Below are 19229 nucleotides of genomic sequence, written 5' to 3' on the forward strand. Positions count from 1 at the left end.
AGGCATGGTCAGGATTGAGACAGGGTTACAGGTCAGCAGATTTAAGTGGAGTTATCTCTTCCAGTCTGCAATAGACATCTGCTGTTTTGAGTCCGCTGGACCCTGACACCAGTCTGCAGTTTTTAAAGAGTTAAAACTAGACAGGTAAAACAACAACAAAGCATCCTTGGGACACTGCATTAGGGAATGAACGAGTCGTGATTTGAATGTAGAATTACCAGTATATAGGAAATATGTATTGTTAATGGCTTTTGAAATATAGGTTCCAGCCAATTGTTAAATATACAGTTATTTTATAAATTAATTGTGTCTGTTTTTTGAAGGAAAAAAAATACTATAAGCTCACAAATATGGTCTGTTACTCATCGAAAGCAGGTAGGATTTTTTTTTAATTTTTTTATTGCAGTATGGGGCATGAGGGCTCACAAGCAACAATAAACCTGTTGCAGATAAAAGCTTTAGGAAGACTAAAGTGTACTGTTGATTAAAGCTTGATATGGGGTATCTCGCTCACTATTTGACATTGCGTTCCAGATGGTTAAGAATTTCGCTAGAGAGCTATCAGTGCATCTAGTCCTGGTAAAGTATTTACTTTATCTGTCAGAGTTTCCAACTGTAGCTATTATACCAAATTGCTGTGAACAGGATCTAGTTTATTCTATTTAAATGGCATTTTCAAGTAGTTTTCCCACATGGCTATCTGTCTCCATGTATCTTTATGCCTTATCTGGTGGCTATACAGAGTAGGTCACCAGGAAATCACAAGTGCAAGACCTGGGTGAGTTTAGGAGTTTGGGTTGCAAACTATAAAAATTGATTGTATTTTGTTTCAAACCTTTGTCAAATTCTAGGCAACTTTTTGTGGCAGCATTGAAGGCACCCATTATGAAAGAAACTTAAGTAAGCTTCAGTCATCTCACATTTTCAGCCAACAAAATCAAATACAGAATTGATTTGAGAAACTCAGAAAGCGTTACATATGGCTTGGTCATGCTGATGAGGACAAATATGGTTTTAGTATTAGGGTTTTCTATATACTGTTCTATATTCTACGCACTGTATATTTTAGACATACTGTTCATTTACAATATTATGAAATTTTTAGATGTGTGTCTTTAATAAAACAAACTATTAAATGCACTCAGAAACTGGAGCCAGTTAGACACTTTATATGGGCCTGGTTTATTAAAAACAACACATAAATATTGTCAATGATGCAGTCTACTTACATGTAATACCGATAAAGTGAGATTATATATATATATATATATATATATATATATATATATATATATATATATATATATATAAACATTGGAACAAAAGTATTTCTGTCCACTTTCTCCACGTAATCGTGACCAAGCCCATATAAAAAATATTGTCAAGTAAAGAACAAGCATAGTCTGTTTTCTATTGCAAGCAGGATTTTATTATGGTATCTCGGACAGAGATTATACAAGAGCTCACATGCAAAGATAAACCAGGCCACAGCTAATACTCTGCAAACCCTAAAGTGTATTTTGATTATTGCTTGATTAAGGGTCAATCCCGATTTATTTTAGCTTATCACTCAAGCCAAGCCATAAACAAACTATAATGAAAATATGAAACAGCTGGTAAAATGTAGTCCATCCTTAAAATCATCCCCAATGAGCCTGACATGTCTTACATTACCATGTAAAAATTCACATGAGATGAGTTGTAAGCAGCCTGGAACAAACAGACTGGAATAAACCCATCATTACAGCTCAATCACTGGGGCTAAATAAAAATACCAGGAAGAGTCCAAGCCTAGAAATATCACTGACACAAGCACAACTCACCTTAACCTGACAAAATAATAATTAAAACACACAAGTGTTGAAATCAACAAATATCTCTTGTTTTGCTGTAATGTAATATAGTACTAGATACTGCATTGACTATTGTTCATTAATACAATGTATTTTCTATACACAATGTAAAGGGTTTGTGCTGCTCCGCACACTTTGGGTGACTGACAAACACACACCCAGGATCTTGGTTTGAAATGCGTGATTGTGCTTTTATTTCTTTCTCTTTTTTTTTTATAATATGAATGGATAACGCACACTGTCGAGGCTCTTCACACAGGAGAGACCAAGAAGAGACTACCTGCTCTCCTTAAATACTCTGCACCTGACTCTAATTTACAATCGTGGCAAGGTGCAGGTGATAATTAACAATACTGGCAGGGGAATTTAAACCCTGTCTTACAAAACAAACATTGTAAGTTGCAGGGCCACTGCCCTGTTACGCTGTACCCAGTGTACTAATTCAAACCTGAAAACAAACATTGCAGTGTTCTATGTATTGCGCTGCTGTGTAGTACAGCAACTTACCTACATGTGACAACTTTATACTCTTGAGTTTTTATTTATTTAAGCGGAGTGGAAATCTGTTGACTTAAATGATTTTAACCTTAGTGTAAAAATAAGCTTGCCTCCATTGACCCCCATTATATTGTGATAGGGACATGCATCAGTTGTTAAACAATAAATCAAAACTGTATTCACTTTTTTAGCATAGCCCTTAAGCCAGGACAGTACCATAAACAAACTATAATTGATAGTGTAGAAAATGTGAAAACGTAAACGGTAGTCCATCCTTAAAATCATCCCCAATGAGCTTGGAGTGTCTTACATTCCTGTATAAAATTCTCATAGAAAAGCTAAATATAATAAAGCATATTAAAAGCATGATCACATGTAAATATGGAATGGTAAGTATTTATAAAAACATGGTAAACACATGGTATAAACTATAGGGAAAGCATGAGGAAACTGCCAAAGCACTGTGTAATAAACTTTTATAGGGATTGCTTAAAAAAAATCACAAAGCATTTCAAAATGACTTTGCATTACTTTAAATGATTAAGAAATACAGTAGGTGCAAAACTGACAAATTCCTTCACCAATTTGTAATTGATTAATTGTTTTAAGAAATTGTAAGTAGTTTTTTTCCTTGTATCAACCCAATCAGTTTGAAGCAGCTGAGGAATAAAAAAAATGTAAAATGGCAGCTTTTGCCAGGCTAATGACTAAACAAAAGAGTTGCTGTGAAGGAAATGGAAGGCAAGTTGCTACTTAACCAACTCTGATCCAATCAGATTAGAACGGTCACTTAAAATGAGGAGTAATCTCCTCAGTAATCACATTAGGGTACCCTACAGTAGCCAACCGCCAGTCAGGCAGAATTTATCATGGCCCCCTGGAAATATTGCCATTGTAAAATGTACATTTGTTAAACAAACAACTAAATAAAAGAAAATAAAAATCACCCTCAGGATAGAACAAGAAAACCATATTATTTTATACATTGTAAATGTATAAAACAAGTATAAAATTATATATTTATCCTTTGAACATGAAAGCTATTATGTATTAGACTATCTTAAAATAATCTTTATGTTCCTAGAATGGGTTAGGTAGAAAAACAACGCGCCCGCATTGCCATTAATTATTGGTGATTCCACTGCTGCGCTATATTCTGCTCACTATAAAATATACCTCCAACAGATCAGATTAGTTCTTCTGTAATGGTTTACAAATACATTTAACCTTGTTTTCTTGGAGTAAGGTACTGTGTGTATATTTATACTTTGTTGTTTACTTACCCCCTGTCTTTATATTTAATAGCAATGTGATTCATGTGTAGTAAGTGCGTGTGTGTAGGGTTATACTTACTGCACAATGAGAGGTAATCTGCATGTATTCATTTATATTAAATCCAAAATGTGAATCAAGACACTGTAATGGTGTCTGTTACTAAAGTGTGTTGAAGATATAACACCAGGGTACGTTATAATGATCTAAAATACAGTGCGGTCTCTTCAATTAATCAAACAATTTAAATCTTTAAAAAAAATAGTACATCTACAGATGGTAAATGACTGTACAGTAACCTTGCGCTCTTTATTCATTAAATATTCAATAATAAAAAAGACTCTCGTATGAGAAATAAATTGTTTGGCAGACACAAAGTAAATACACTAAACTATAAACCTGCTATTTTGCTGACCAGCTTCCATTACATATTATTTGTCTTTGGTTAATAAGGGGGTCATAAAATCACTCTGTGTGGAATTAAAGGGCAGGCAGAATTAAAACAGAGCACTGTTCTGGTGCCATTATTGTGTTTTTTTCCCCCACTAAGATAACTGAAGGTCATTTTTTCAAATGTTAATAACTGGGACAACCTCTTCATGTATATTCCACAGGAGAGACGCTGTAGAATTAGTCACTGTTTGCACACTCACCTTCCTGGGAGGTACGTGGTGCTCCAGCAGGGTTTTAACTTTGTTATAAAAAGCTCTATGCCTATTATAATGAGCCATCACTTTTAGTAATGGAGGTGATAAGTGCTTGGAGGATCATTTAGAGAGAACTCTACCCCCGACTGGCACCAGCTTCTCCCTGTCTGCCAGCTGCAGTGTAAGAAGCTCTGGAATTACCTGTCTGCATCACACCAGCCCACACGTCACGGCAAGACAAGTAGCATTCACAAGCAACACTTTAAAGGAAGAAAAACCACAAGATTAATGGGTTTCAACAACTACTGCTTTACAAACAGCCATAGCACTTAAGCCATATCCAAGCTATTACTGGCGACACTAAATTAAAACAGAAACATCTCTTTAGTTCTGTATGCTCCTGTAACTGTTTATTAGCAGTACCAGGAACTCCAAAGACTATTTAATCTGTTGAGTCTTCCCACTTTGTTGCCTTTCTAAAACAAGCACTGTAGCTGCCTGTCTCAAATATGTAGAAGTCAAACCCAATTTCTTCCAAAATGGCGTACACAAAATGGTGCAAAAGATCTATTGATATTTCTGTGTAGCCAGACACGCTGGAACAATTTTTATAGTGGGGGGTGCTGAAAGCAATTGAACAAAACTGTAATCCGTGCATATGATGGAATTCATGCAAAGCCAAGGATGCTGCCGCACTCCCAGCACTCCTAGTTACAGCACCCCCGTGTGTAGCTGTTACAATAGCAATATTTGCCTAAGCAATGTTCCAGGTATTTTTAAATTAGTGTATTTAATGAAAGTGCACTTAATTGCTCTTGCTGTTTTACTAGTTTAGAGCATGACAAAACAGCTTTGTTTTAAATTTTAGACTGCAGAACATTAGGGTGCAAAAACCTAATCCATTCAGTTGATATTTTGTGTAAATGTCCGGGTCCAGATTGGATTATACACTACAGATGAAATCGCCCCGACTATGATATTAGGAGATAAGGTGAGATGAGTTTTTACAGACTGGTTTTATGGCACTAATGGACACCTGGCTTTAGAGACCAAGACCAGTGGACTCAGTGGATTCAGGACAGAGGGTAGGAGGCATTGTTTCACAAAGGCTGGTAGGGGTATGGATCTGGCTGACAAGTTATGTTGTTGCTGCTGATTCATTGGTATTCTTCAAGAATCAACTAAAGAGGTTCTGAGATGAACTAGTTGTTAGGCACCATGCAAATATTGATGGGCCGTCTTTAGTTTTCCAATGTTTTCATGTAGTAAGACAACTGAGCAAATTGACATTAGCAGTATTTATTTTCATTTGGTTAATTTGATTTCTACAAAAACTATTACATGCCCCCCCCCCCCCCCCTCAAGCTGAAAAGCAAATCAAATTGTGTCCATATCTTCCTGCCAGCTCAATTTGAAACCATGCAATTACAAAGATGAATTACCAAATTAACCACTAAACCATGAAAGCAGACTGTACATGTACAATCAAGAATTATAGGTATATAATGTAAATCAGAGCGGACAGCTAAAGAGAGAAACAAAACAGAACTGTAATCAAGTCACTGGGTTTCGACCTTCAGCCACATTTATATTTTACAACACTATCTAAACCACTCAGCTTAATGTAATTACATAGCTATTCTGTATGAGTCCCGGCAAACCATGACAATGACTGTAGCTGTCTGTTCAGAGTAATTACCATTTTCCATGAGATAGTACGGTGACCTCAGACTGTGAGAGTACAGAAAATGAAGCTGCTTTTCCTGAAGAGGGCCTATTAGGAATCATGGAGCCAGATTTACATACATAGCAGTGGGAGAGGAGAGCAATTTTCAATAAGTAGAAGTAAATATGAATAAGATTAGAAAGGATCAGTCTGTTCATACAAACATTTGGGAAATTATTCATTAAATGGACAAATACTCCATTGGAATTAAACAGAAAATAATAATTCATAATTGCATTTTAGCCAATTAATGTAAAGAAAGATATTTCTCTACCATTCTTTTTTTTTAACAGTAATATAAGTGCACAACAGGTCACATGTGTGGATTGTATTTATTAAACAGAACCACTTGTGACGTTAAGTATGGGACTAGAATGTACACTGCCTGGTACCTAACGTGATCACAACATTGACATGTCATAGACTCCACAAGGTACCGGAAGGGATACATTCAGTGATTAACATTTCAGACTTGACAAGCCTCAGTATCTGTCTATGTTTGTCACTACGGAAACAGCTGTATCTCTTGGTGACCACTCTTCCTCATGTTACCACTGACAGACTCTGATGGCCATTGTCTTAGAGCAGCCTATCATCATGACTATCCTTGCTACTGAGAGACCTCCTCGACCTACACTCACCATGATGACCCCTGCTGTTAGATCTTTGCCTTTTGTGCATTTCTGGTTTTGCAATCATGCTGCTCCCATAGCTTTATAGTGCTGCAGAGATCACATGATCAGGATAGATATTTATCCACAGAGAGTAGAACACACCATAAGTTAGGCCAAGACCCATGGAACAGGTTTCCTTGAGGGGAAAAGGCATGCATTCTTCTCTCAGGACAGTGTGTGGATTGTCCCGGAGTCTCCTTCAAATCTGAACACTTGGTAAAACTATGTGCCTGAGGAGTGCATTGCGATGGAGATATGCTTTTAGTTCATGGCGCCTAGGTGTCTAAAAAGGAACCTTTGGAGCCACATCCACTTCATATCTGGCGCCATGTAGTTATTATTGCCCGTCACAGTTCTGTCTGTATGTAGGATAACAGAACAAGAAGATACAATTCTAAAAATAAGGAGTAAATATAGCCAAATAGACACCAAGGTCTTCTGGGAGATAACATGGTTGGGAAGCATTGATAACACAAAACTTTAGATTAAAAAAAAAAAAAAAAGTGAAAGCACATTCTTTTTAGTTTCTGACGACTGATTATGGAATGTATTTAAAATCACTGTCATTGTGGCTGAGGAAAGGAGGGGGCACGATAGGAGGCAGGGTTTCAGTGTGTAGATGGGGTTATTTATTTACATGTCTTATAAAAGTGAAGCAGTGTAATATTGCAGGCCTATGAGCCCATCCCTATCTAATATGGCAGTTACCAATTCTGTCAAGTGTGGGTGTTTGATCTATGACTCTTCCTGGCAGAAAAAACCTGTTTGAAACGGATATTAAAATGTATGATTAAATTTCACAAGCCATGCCAACTGGCTACCCACACAGGAATAAACATGGGTATCTTTTCAATGCTGCGTTTATTAGAAGGCCTCACCTAGAAACCACTCACAGCAGGATCTATGTGGATTGACTACTGACCCATTAATACTGAAGCACGGTGACATTTCCCTAATAACATTTTACCAAAGTAATTTTGCAGGTTTCTTGCACTATGCATTTGTGTTCAACCATACTTCTGTGGGCTTAAGCATTTATGGTTTTAGTTAACATTTTTGTGTCAGTATTTTTTTATATAATTGAGTACATGGCACGACTCATTAATCGGAAATATAATAAAATGAATCCTTTAAAGACACTGTACTCCAAAATGTATATATTCATGCATCAGTGACATAATTGGGTTAAATGTAATTGATATGAATTGTAAATAATCATTATACTGGCTTCATTAAACATTTTCAGTGCTTCTGACAAGGTGTCTACATAAAAGTTAAAGCGTATTAAAAACCAAGTCAAACCATTGTAAACTTGGTCAATTAATAGTATAGCTATGGGAAATTTACTTTGGTTAACAAGTACTGTCACTTCTTATGTGCAAATGATGAGGGACACATAAAGGTTGTAACATATGCAGTTAACATTCCAAGTTGTTTTTAATGATGTATTTATTTTTTTGAACTGGAAAGGCAAAAAACAATATAATGTATATTTGGAGCACAGTCTAGCCAGCTCAAAGTACATCATGTATTAAAATTAATGGTTGATCTTTGTGATACAAATTGAAAAAAGGAAGTAGTTCCAGACGCCGGGAAATCAATAGTTCCGTTATGTTTACCCAAACAAACATGAAATATTAACAGCTTCCTAGTCCAGACAGGCAACTCTGAATGCAAATATGAGGGGGCCAAATAATCTGCTGTCAAAATAAAACATTACTTCTACTGCTGTACCATGGTAGAAAAAAAGACCACTGCACATTATCTATAAAAAAAAAAAAAAAACCCTTTGTGGGCTTGCAGGTTATTTGTCCATTATCATTTGTTGAATAGCTACAATATTGCATGGTTTGTGGAGTATCCTCTGTATTCTACTGAACAAAATACATTTGCAAGTGTACATTTCTTAATAGTCCTCTAATACAGCAACAATAGAAAGGATTTTGACCCAGACTTTAAAGATAAATCCCCTTACACATGACTCAGAGGACTAGCTTGTTTGTGAGCTGGGCTGATTCCTTCCTGACTTTCTCTGGTAACAGAGGGGCTGGGAAGCTTGTGCTGAAAAAAAAAAAAAAAAAAAAAAAAAAAAAAAAAACCCTACTTTGCAGTGTCTCTTTCTGTCACAGCTGATGTGAGGCAGTGATATGCGATTTACAAAAGAATCATACCAAATGAAGCATCGCCTGTTTTATAAAGAACATTCTTCTCATTACTGAAATTCGTTATCATCATTCACTGAAATTTACATATCAGTGAATGATGCTGCCACCACCATGCTTGGCAGTTGGGATGGTGTTGCCTGGGTGATGTGCAGTGTTGGACTTGCGCCAGACGTAACGCTTGCAATTTAGACCAAAAACTTCAATTTTTGTCTTGTCTGACCACAAAACCTTTTTCTACAGTAATGGCTTCTTTCTTGCCATAATAATAATAATAATAATAATAATAATAATAATAATAATAATAATACAAAAATACAAATGTCACTTATACAGCGCTCTTCATGTAAGCATTCCAGGGTGTTTTACCAAAGAATTATAAAAAAAAAATGTCTAATATATAATCCAGCTACTAATAAACAGACCCAAACAAATATGTTTTCCATCAGGATTTAAAAGATTCAATTGTGCTAGCTAATATGAATCGGGAGCAAGTTCCAAAGACGAGGGGCATTATAATGAAATACCCTGCCTCCTACAGAGTTCAGGTGAATTTTAAGGACTGTCAAAAGATTAGCTTTTTCTAATCTCAGGGAACAACCAGAGACATATGGTGTCATCAAATAATAATAATAATAATAATAATAATAATAATAATAATAATAATAATAATAAACAAAGAAATGAGATGGATGCAGTAATTGTATCAATTAAATATGGTCTTAAAACCAAGATTAACCAAGATAAAAATTGAAATCGCAAGGTTAATCGTGATACATTTTTTTAATCGCTTGACAGCCCTAATTTGTACATAATGTAATGTGCAGCATACCCAAAACACATTAGTGCTATTTCAGCGCAATGATTTATACATTTCAAATACATTGAGCACTATAAATGTATGTGTGTGCGATTTTATTGTATTTTTTTAAACCTGTCACCTCCTTAAGTTGGACAAACACGTCCAGTTTAGTGAGGGGCTACTGCATGATAATGAAAAGCCTGTTTTATTTGGGGGTAAATGTGGGGTTAAACTGCCTCTTTATTTAAAAAAAATGTTTCACGACTCTCGCAATGCTAGAGATCTCGCAAAGATGACGCAACATTATTTTAAGTATATTGCGGCTCTCTTCATTAACGTATTTTCTCTCAATACATGCGACAAAATGTATACTTTACGCATTGTCACAACGGAAATGCACATTGCGGTTTGCTTGCGCTGTGACTGGACCATTTTAGTAAATCTACCCTTCAGACTCATAAAAATCATCACCGACCGACCAACCGACCTACCGACCTACCTACCTAGAAGGAGACCATAAAATTGTGAAATGGCAAACGGGAGTGTTGTGTGTATTCGTCTATCTCGTAACACTGTTTGTTTTGTGTGGTTTGTAGTTAAAGAATAGTCGCACGATCCGGAGCTGTTGCTGCAGGCCAGCATTAACCCGGACATCAACACCCACTTTTCACTTTGGAACTGTCTTTGCACCACAAGCACTTAATTCACGCACTGTAGGAACTGTGTCTGTGTTTGTGTTTTGTGTGGTTGAGGAAAGGCGAGACTTTTTGGTTGCGGGTCAAACCCGTGGGATTACAAACAGGAGTAATACACGTTGCTGTACAACTTCTATCATTATTATTGTCTGCAGGTTTTGCCATAAGGCTCTGGACATTATAATCATTAATAAATACCCTTGCACCTGTAAATCATTACTCTGTGTGATTAATCCGCTCTGCACTGCACTCACCTGCACGTACTCACCACTATGCCATTTCAATTTTTCAGGATGTTTGTTATCGTTTTCAGTGGCCCTCGGTTTCGTTGCTCCAATGATGAAAGTTCTTATTATTTTTCTCTAAATAATACATGGATTTGAACTTGCTTTGAGTTTGTCTGCAGAAACCCATAAATTGGGACTAATAGCTTTCCATATTCTATTCAAATTATGTGTCGGCTCCACCAACTCTCTGTCTTTATATGAGTAGAGTTGAAAAGCCACATGGTTACATGATTTGAAAAGAATGAAGAAGTCAGTTTAGTCCAAGAGCACTGGATGAAGAAAGTGCAAAACAAGCTCAAATCTGGTAAATACAGATTTAGAGGAAAATGACAACTTAATATTGGACCAACAAAACTCAGAACCACTCAAAATGATAGCAAACACACTAAAAAAGGGAAATGTGAAAAAATCTATTAAAAAGGACAAAGCAACTTACTTTAATAGACTGGACATACGGGCTGTACTGATTTCAGATAATAGCTTCTTAATCACTTTTACAAGGATTAAATACTCTCAAAACAAGCTGCTATTACACAGCTGCATCCAGGAGGCCCCTCCTGTAGAGCTCAGTTATCAGAAGAATCGGGTCACTAAACACCAAGATCACACAGCTGAGCCAGACGGGAAGTGTTGGAATGGACACAGAAACACAGTGTGCATGGCTAAAGGCTACACCCTGTTCTTTCAACTTAACTGAATTAACAATCTGCAAAAAATCAAAGGAGGACAAACTTGGAAAGCAGTGCTTGTTCCAGTGCACTGAAAGTTGCTTATTACAGTACCAGCTGTATAGCACTGTTCTGCTTTATTAACAGCTTGCCCTGAGTGCTGAATCAAATGAGATGCTTCTTAGTGGAATTTTAGACTAGTATTACTTAGCAAGTCTGAGCCACCAGCTTTACAATTTAAAGAGCAAGTAGCTTTGCTCAAATATTGAGTTGTATTCAGTTTTTCAGTTTGACCTGGAACACTTAACTTTTTTGAAACGTCAGAATTCTTTTCCAAATTGCTGGCACTTATAATTTACCAAAATGGAGCCGTTTTTACTGCAGGTTTATTTGAGTAACACTTAGACGTGCCATTTGAATTTGATTAAAACATAGGTATGATACTGACTTGCTGTTTAATCTGTTTATAACTCAGAGATGGGAGTTACTGACACAATGTGATTGTTTGGGTTTTTAAGATCAACTTCACTGAGGGGTCACAGGACTGATAGCTACAGAGGCTCAAAGGCAAACCTGTAAATGGCCCAAACTGCTACTCAACAGGTTTTTTTTTTTTTTTTTTTTTTTTTTTTTTAATGAGTCATAAGCACTCTGTGTATCATAATACTAAAATAAACTTAATAAATATTGTTGGCAAAGACTTGAAATACATTCTCTTTCTCTACTTGAAGTACTTCACGATAACATGCAAAACTAGCACAACACTAATTTTCTCTCTTAATAGGACAATTGGGAGATCTTCACACCTTACCACTAGAGAGGCGGACACAACACCAAACCCTGGGGTATCTTTAGTTAGAGAAGAACATTTCATACATATTGTGTTAACAGCTCAAACCCTATAATACATTTACTGAAAAGAATGGTACATGCCTTGTCTAAGATTGTTTGTCAATAATTATCTTTAGAAGATGCATTGTGGGCATTGTGTAACCAATGGGCATGTGTTGATTTACATTACCAGAACAAAGATGACCTTTAAAATGTATTTAATTTAAATGTATAAATGTATTTAAACATTGTTCACAACTGACCTCCACACATACTGAAAACTATTCTAAATGGGATTTCACAAAAAGCTGATGGTAGTCATCCCTGGTTAGAGTTAGAACAGCAGCTAGCAGATTTAATCACTAATTTCCTCCGCTGCTTTATAGCACGATGAAGCCTCAATGTTTAGCTGAGGGCTGTCCCAGGTTAACCTTTGCCCAGTTTCACTCAATTCTGTAGTGGTAATTATTCCTGTCTGAGGCATTTGATTGGTTTCATAATTAACCAGGTCATAACTATTTACACATAGGCTTTGGGAATTAGCCATGGCCTACATCACTTGAGAAGTGTTTCCTTTCATGTTTGTCAAGATTAAAATGCATCAAAACAAGGTCCAGTATCGGAAAATAAAATAACGAATTAATTAGCATAATGTCACGTTCTTGGAATTGGTCATTACATGCCAAATCAGAAAATGATTAGGGTTTGTCGATTAGTCCCTCATATTATACTCCCAGTATTGTACTTTCCTTGCTATATTATTTTCAGGGATATAGGGTTTTTACATTAACGTCTGACAAAAGCTGGTTTAAGTGGGAATAACTTGAGAATAGTCTTAAACTGGTGGGGGCAGATTCATAAAGACGCAATAGATATTGGATACAAGGCAGAATTATGAAATGTGCAACATTCTATTAGAAAATAATTAATACAAAAAAAAAAAAAAAAAAAAAGCCAGGTTGAAAAACAAGCCTTTATATGCACATTAAATGCACAAAATGCAGTAAATTTATAAATAATGCATTATGAATTATTACAATTAATACAACACGAAGAAACCCAAATGCTACTTTCCCTTTAATATTTCACCATGTTCTGCCTTGGAAACGATTTTATTGTATTTTTTTAACCCCGACACCTCCTTATGTCGAGCAAACACACCCGGTTTAGCGAGGGGCTAATGTATGAGTATGAAAAGCTTTTTGCTAGAAACACAGATTGTACTTTGTAAGCAATGCCCAGCTTTTGTAAAAATTATTGTATAAAATGTATTTTCACTGTGGTAACTACCATAGAATTGTGATAAATAATAATGCTTATGCAAGTTAGATCATTCTAGATTAACTGAAAAATCTTGAATTTAAAACTTCATTTTTTTTTTTTTGCTTGTGGTTGTTGTAGCCTTATAAATGTTAATCAAGGTGAAATGTGGTTAAGCATATCAGGGATGGAAATAAGACTCCAATAGCATAGCAGTTTGATCCATTCCTGGTTTTACTATGGGTTTAATAAGACACAGCTGAGCTTGTTACCTGTACTCTGTGTCTAATTGAGCTCAGAGTTAAACCTTTCCATCTCTGTACAGGTTAGCACTGTTAAGCCCAGAGTGGTATGGTCAATCATATCAATAAATATGGCAAACAATTTTACATGGTAAACTTTTCTAAGGTTATCATGGCATGAATTAGTAAAATAAGGGTATGCAATGAAAATGTTGTGTTAGAGTGATTTCATGAAGGGACTTATTGATCATTGTGACAAGTGACAGCAAATTTGACACACCCTCAGTTCCATTTCCAGTGACTTATTTGACACTACACAGATACTGAACAAATCATTTGTACAGTCAAATGGTCACTTCTAGAAAGGGAAATATACTAAATATCACTTAAAACGACATGTATCAATAGGTTAGCTCTAACTGGCTCCACCCAGCATGTACAACCTTGAAGTGGTGTATTGGCATGGAGGGATTTAGACCTTGAGTCCTTCACTAATATTTTTAAAACATTATCAGCAATGATTAAGAAATATGTTTTCCCCTGATTATTGTTTTGTTCATGATGCATTCTCCAACACAAAGACACAGCAAAACAGGGAAGCATACAGAAAAAATATCTAGAAACTTCTCAGTTCTGGTATAAATAGTCATAGTCTAGTCATTAACAGTGTAAAAATGAATCTGAAATTCCTGCTGGGTCGTTTGAATGGAAAGTCCACAAAAACTGCCTCTTTCTAATCATAAGCAATATCTTAGTTTCATTTCCTTTCTTTTAAATGATTCAGTTCTGGTAAATGTCAAGTTATGCCAGTGGCTTTTCATTACAATGCAATAAAATAATTAGAACGGCTGAGAATTCAAAATAAATTTGAGCTATCAGTGTCATGAAAAAGTAGATCACCATTACAAACAGTAACTATATAAAAAAAGTGTGACATGAACAGACAGAACAATTCCTCCATGTTTTTTTTTTTTTTAATCTGATACTACCACTAATTATTAGTGTGGGGCATTTCTGTTTGCTGCCAACGATCGCTCACTCTCCACCTAGTGCACCAGCGTGTAATACTGTTAAAAAAAAGATGAGCGCCCAAAAGCATTGTGCAAACACACAAAGAGAACTTGACCAAGAAAACCGAAACAGAGATTCATAAGCTGCTGGAAAACAGTTCACAAATCAGACCCTCCCATTTCCACCTCTGTGCACAGATACCTCTGCTCATGACGATGAACTAAAACTAGTTTATTGCTTGATATAACCATAAAAAAAAAAAAAACTATAAATCTCTTAGCCTCCTTTAAGCTGATAACTGCAGTCAAATCCTGTCACAGTCAACAGTATCATGAAGTATATTATACTGTAAAACCAAAGAGCAGAACACATTTTAATGGCCTTCATCTCCTGTACATGTGACACTGATTTGCTACAAAACAGTAAGTGGTGCCAGCTAGTCCGAGAGTCTGCAGGACGTACCATACATTGGATGACATTCTCTTTTTGAAAAAACAAAGCAAAAAAGCAAAGTGCTTTTTAGTTTAATCTCCTTTCAGTTATAAATCACATTGGATTCTCCAAACAACATAGAGTCAAGTTGTTTGCCAACACAAAGAGCCTGGGGACCTGATTTTAAATCGAGGGTCTTAGAAAGTAAATCTTTCCTCTGATAATGAGGGATATGCTGTGGTTTTCTACATTTTATACCTCATTTTTACCTTTGCCATTGTCTGTAAGTTAAAACAAGTGTGTGTGTGTGTGTGTGGATACGCACCCTATGTATCAGAATATAGAAAACTAGACCCAAGCAGTTCAGTCAGTAACAATGCTTTGGAGGAATCTCCTTTTAGCTGCAAGATCAGCTCAGCTCCACCTCAGAAAGCACTCAAGATACAGCATGAAGATACATCCCTTTCCAGGAGCTCAGGTCCTACCTTATCTTCCACCCGGTTTAAACGTGATCCAATTGTGTTCGTTCCTCTGTCTTTACTTTTTTCTGGACAAAAGCAAGAACAAAAATGAATGGCACTAAAATTAGCGACATGGGTAGTGATTTTTTTTGTTGGTTTTTTATACTCAGTTTACATTCTACAGACCCAACATTTCATGCTGCACCACACCTGGGGCTGAATTCTCAAACCATTTATTTATTTGAAATAGTACATTAGAACCAAATGTCTAAGTATTGTACTTCTGGGTCTCATATTTAAATTATTTTTATTATCATGTAATGTTCTCCTTACCAAAAAATAGGATCCAAGACTTTGAGTCTATGGTAAATCATAAGCATGTTAAGCAATTAGCTTCAGTAAAAAAAATCCACATGTAAACTCAAGACTAGCATTGCAACTTCAAATAATGCAATAGGAAAATAGTCTAGTCTTGTAAAATTGAGGGGGGCGTCCATGAAAGCCATTTAGAAATAATAACACACAAATCTTATTCATTTTAATAATTGTGAATCAGCTTTGGGGTCAACATTTTTTGACCAGATAGCGAGGTCATTTTTCATGGTGGGTGCCAGCACTCCGTCTGTGTCTGTGTGCATGGAGTAAGTGTGCAGAACATTGTCCATCAGCTTTGATTTATTAGGATTCAATACTTAATGAAAAAAAGCTTGTAATGGATATATATGTTTGATTCCATACCAATAATCAACTCATGCAGTTTTATTTCCTGTGCACTTTACAACAAAGCTTCCTGACAGTCCAGTTTGAAAACACTGACCAAAGGTTTTACTTTTTTCCTCTCTTTGCTACTATTTGACTCGGTTTGTGTGAAACAAGCATACTAGTACGTCTACTTGCAGCAGTAGGTGGTTACAAATAACAACTTCAAACTGTCGCTGAAGAAATTGCATTTTCATTATACAGAAATGATGTTAATCCTGTGCATCTATTAATGAAAGCATGAGTATTGTTGTGCTTCCCTGCTACTTTAGCCACCTCTCTCTCAGAGAGAAATGCATTTGGTGTGATCTTTGGAAACATGAACAGTTGGAAAGTTGAAACAGTTAGCAAGCACTCGGCTTGACAGCTCCAGAGTTCATGAGCAGGGCACAGCTACAGAATCCAAAGTCGGCAGAAACTGGTTCGGGACGGATATGTTCAAACTGAGATTCATTTCAACAACAAAGGAAATTATCGAAAGTCAGTGCATCACAGTTTTGAACTTTCAACTTGAAGAATTTAATTTCCTGTTTTTCCTTTATCCTGAGATGCCATGCGTTGGCTGGTACCTTATACAAACGTATTGAGAAGTGACACTGGTTTACATAATTCCATCTTAATTCATGTTTGAGATAATGGGGCCTTATGCACATGCTTCATAAATTATTTAAACAACTGTTCTTTAAGAAAATGTGTTCTGATTAAATAGTTAGATGTTTGTGATGAATATTGTTATAGAAACCAATATTCTAGAACACTTTCATGATTATCAAACTGTTTAATAATGTCTTAAAGACTGCACTTCACTCTTTGCTTAAATCATAAGCATGTTAAGCAATTAGCTTCAGTAAAAAAAATCCACATGTAAACTCAAGACTAGCATTGCAACTTCAAATAATGCAATAGGAAAATAGTCTAGTCTTGTAAAATTGAGGAGGGTGTCCATGAAAGCCATTTAGAAATAATAACACACAAATCTTATTCATTTTAATAATTATGAATCAGCTTTGGGGTCAACATTTTTTAACCAGATAGCGAGGTCATTTTTCATGGTGGGTGCCAGCACTCCGTCTGTGTCTGTGTGCGTGGAGTAAGTGTGCAGAACATTGTCCATCAGCTTTGATTTATTAGGATTCAATACTTAATGAAAAAAAGCTTGTAATGGATATATATGTTTGATTCCATATCCATAAGTAGCTTCACATTTAATTTTATGCACCTTTTTACATTTCCCTTAATTTTATTACGTTTGCAATCATTCTAAGTGGTCCTGCTGCTTCCATAATTAGTTATTTAATTTTTAAAACAAATCCATTTCTAACTTTACTTAGCTTTGCGCTTGATTTGAGTTGGTCAGTAGAATCCTAAATGCCAGGACTGAATAGTTTAACTCAGTCCATTAAAATCTTATGAAATTCCAACTGGTATATGTGCATAATAGGAAGGCTATTAGTTTCATACAATAATAAGGGAAATATAAAATAACACCATTCCTGACTATATCCAGGGAGGTCTGGGCTTTAGGGTATGTTTCCAAACACTCTACCTGTAAAGAAAGTTTACTAATGCTAGCAATTGTTTTAAATTAAAAAAGTACAAGAAAGCAGATTTCGGCTAAAGGTATACACTACTTCAATATTTCTTACCTGTTTATATCTTCTTGTGTATGTTCTTCCATAACTATTAAACACTCAAAAACGCTGAATTAGAAATACTGAACGAAACTTGAATTGTAATTTATTTAAAATAATCCAGAATGTGTGCTTTGTATGACTCTCTGTAGAGCTTCATTTACTGGCTTACTAACTCCTTACCCCTATCAATCTACTGCTTCTGAAAAGACTCCTAAAAGCTGTATTTTTGAAGGGTTGTTGTTTTAGAAATGTCCACTAGGGGGGTGCAACTATAATTTCTGCCTCATTTGGCCACCTCTAATTTCTAAGATTTTGTTTTGATACTGTATATAATAACATAGCTAATACAATTATATTAAGATTTAGCTAATACAATTATAATAAGATTGATAATAATATTATATATTATTATTATATAAACATCTTAAGATAATAATCTTAAGATAATAATGCGTAAGTGTATTATTATTATCATTAATGTCTATTTTTATTTCAGTTTCTTGCCTTCCAGATTTTTCTTCATATTTCAACAAAAAATTGTGCATTATTTGTATGGACTCGTATAGTATATATTTGCATATCTGTACCTTGCTATTGACAAGGCGCAAGCATTTCAGTATCATGTACCAACAATGCACTTAACAGCTGTGTTCAAATTCAAGCAGAAGAACAATGATGGGAATTAATGATGTAATAATAATAATAATAATAATAATAATAATAATAATAATAATAATAATAGATTTAAAAAATAGGTTTACCTGAGGCAGATTGAAACAGGGAGGGCTTTCCTAAGGACTGGTCCAGTCTGTACAGAAGAAAAACAGAACACTGATATAATTAATGTTTAACTATGACTGAAAGTAGATGGTTAATAGCAGTGGCTATAGCCTGGTACCGTGCTATGAAGCAATTCCATCTCAATCCTGACCTGAACACAACACTGTCTGCAGCTCAGTCCAGAGACAGACAGTTGTGGTGAAGGGTAAGCTGAGACCACTTTAATTTCACTTGGGGATTCAAACCCAAGCCCCCAGAATATAGTCAAATAACCTGCTTAAATACAAGACCTCACAAAGTCCATTACAAATCATTATTACAGGAAGATAACTAAAGTAGACAAACACCACACAAACTGTGACTGGGCAGCCAAACTCACAACAGGGCTCATGGCTTCTGTAAAAGACAAAGATCCAATGGTGGGAATTTAAAGGGTTAAACACAGCTAGCCTGGCTTTGTTTGTTTAGGTAATAATATTCCTTGTGTTAAAGAGGTAGAGATTGTATTAATACATACATTAAATCATTGGAAGTC

The 19229-nt window shown here is 35.6% G+C and overlaps 1 protein-coding gene across 4 annotated transcripts in view; it reads right to left on the reverse strand.

Annotated features, from left to right (window-relative positions):
• Positions 1 to 19229, reverse strand: part of LOC121294959 (potassium voltage-gated channel subfamily KQT member 1-like) — a 338253-nt gene that overhangs the window by 99006 nt on the left and 220018 nt on the right. For all 4 annotated transcript variants that reach the window (XM_041219215.1, XM_041219214.1, XM_041219213.1 and 1 more), the window contains 2 exons: positions 18676 to 18722; positions 15546 to 15607 (listed from right to left, as the gene is read on the reverse strand). In XM_041219215.1, coding sequence (XP_041075149.1) covers positions 15546 to 15607; positions 18676 to 18722 — 109 coding nt within the window. The remainder of the gene's footprint in view (positions 1 to 15545; positions 15608 to 18675; positions 18723 to 19229) is intronic.

This window comes from Polyodon spathula, chromosome 19 (genome assembly GCF_017654505.1).
Source record: "Polyodon spathula isolate WHYD16114869_AA chromosome 19, ASM1765450v1, whole genome shotgun sequence".
Taxonomy (NCBI): domain Eukaryota; kingdom Metazoa; phylum Chordata; class Actinopteri; order Acipenseriformes; family Polyodontidae; genus Polyodon; species Polyodon spathula.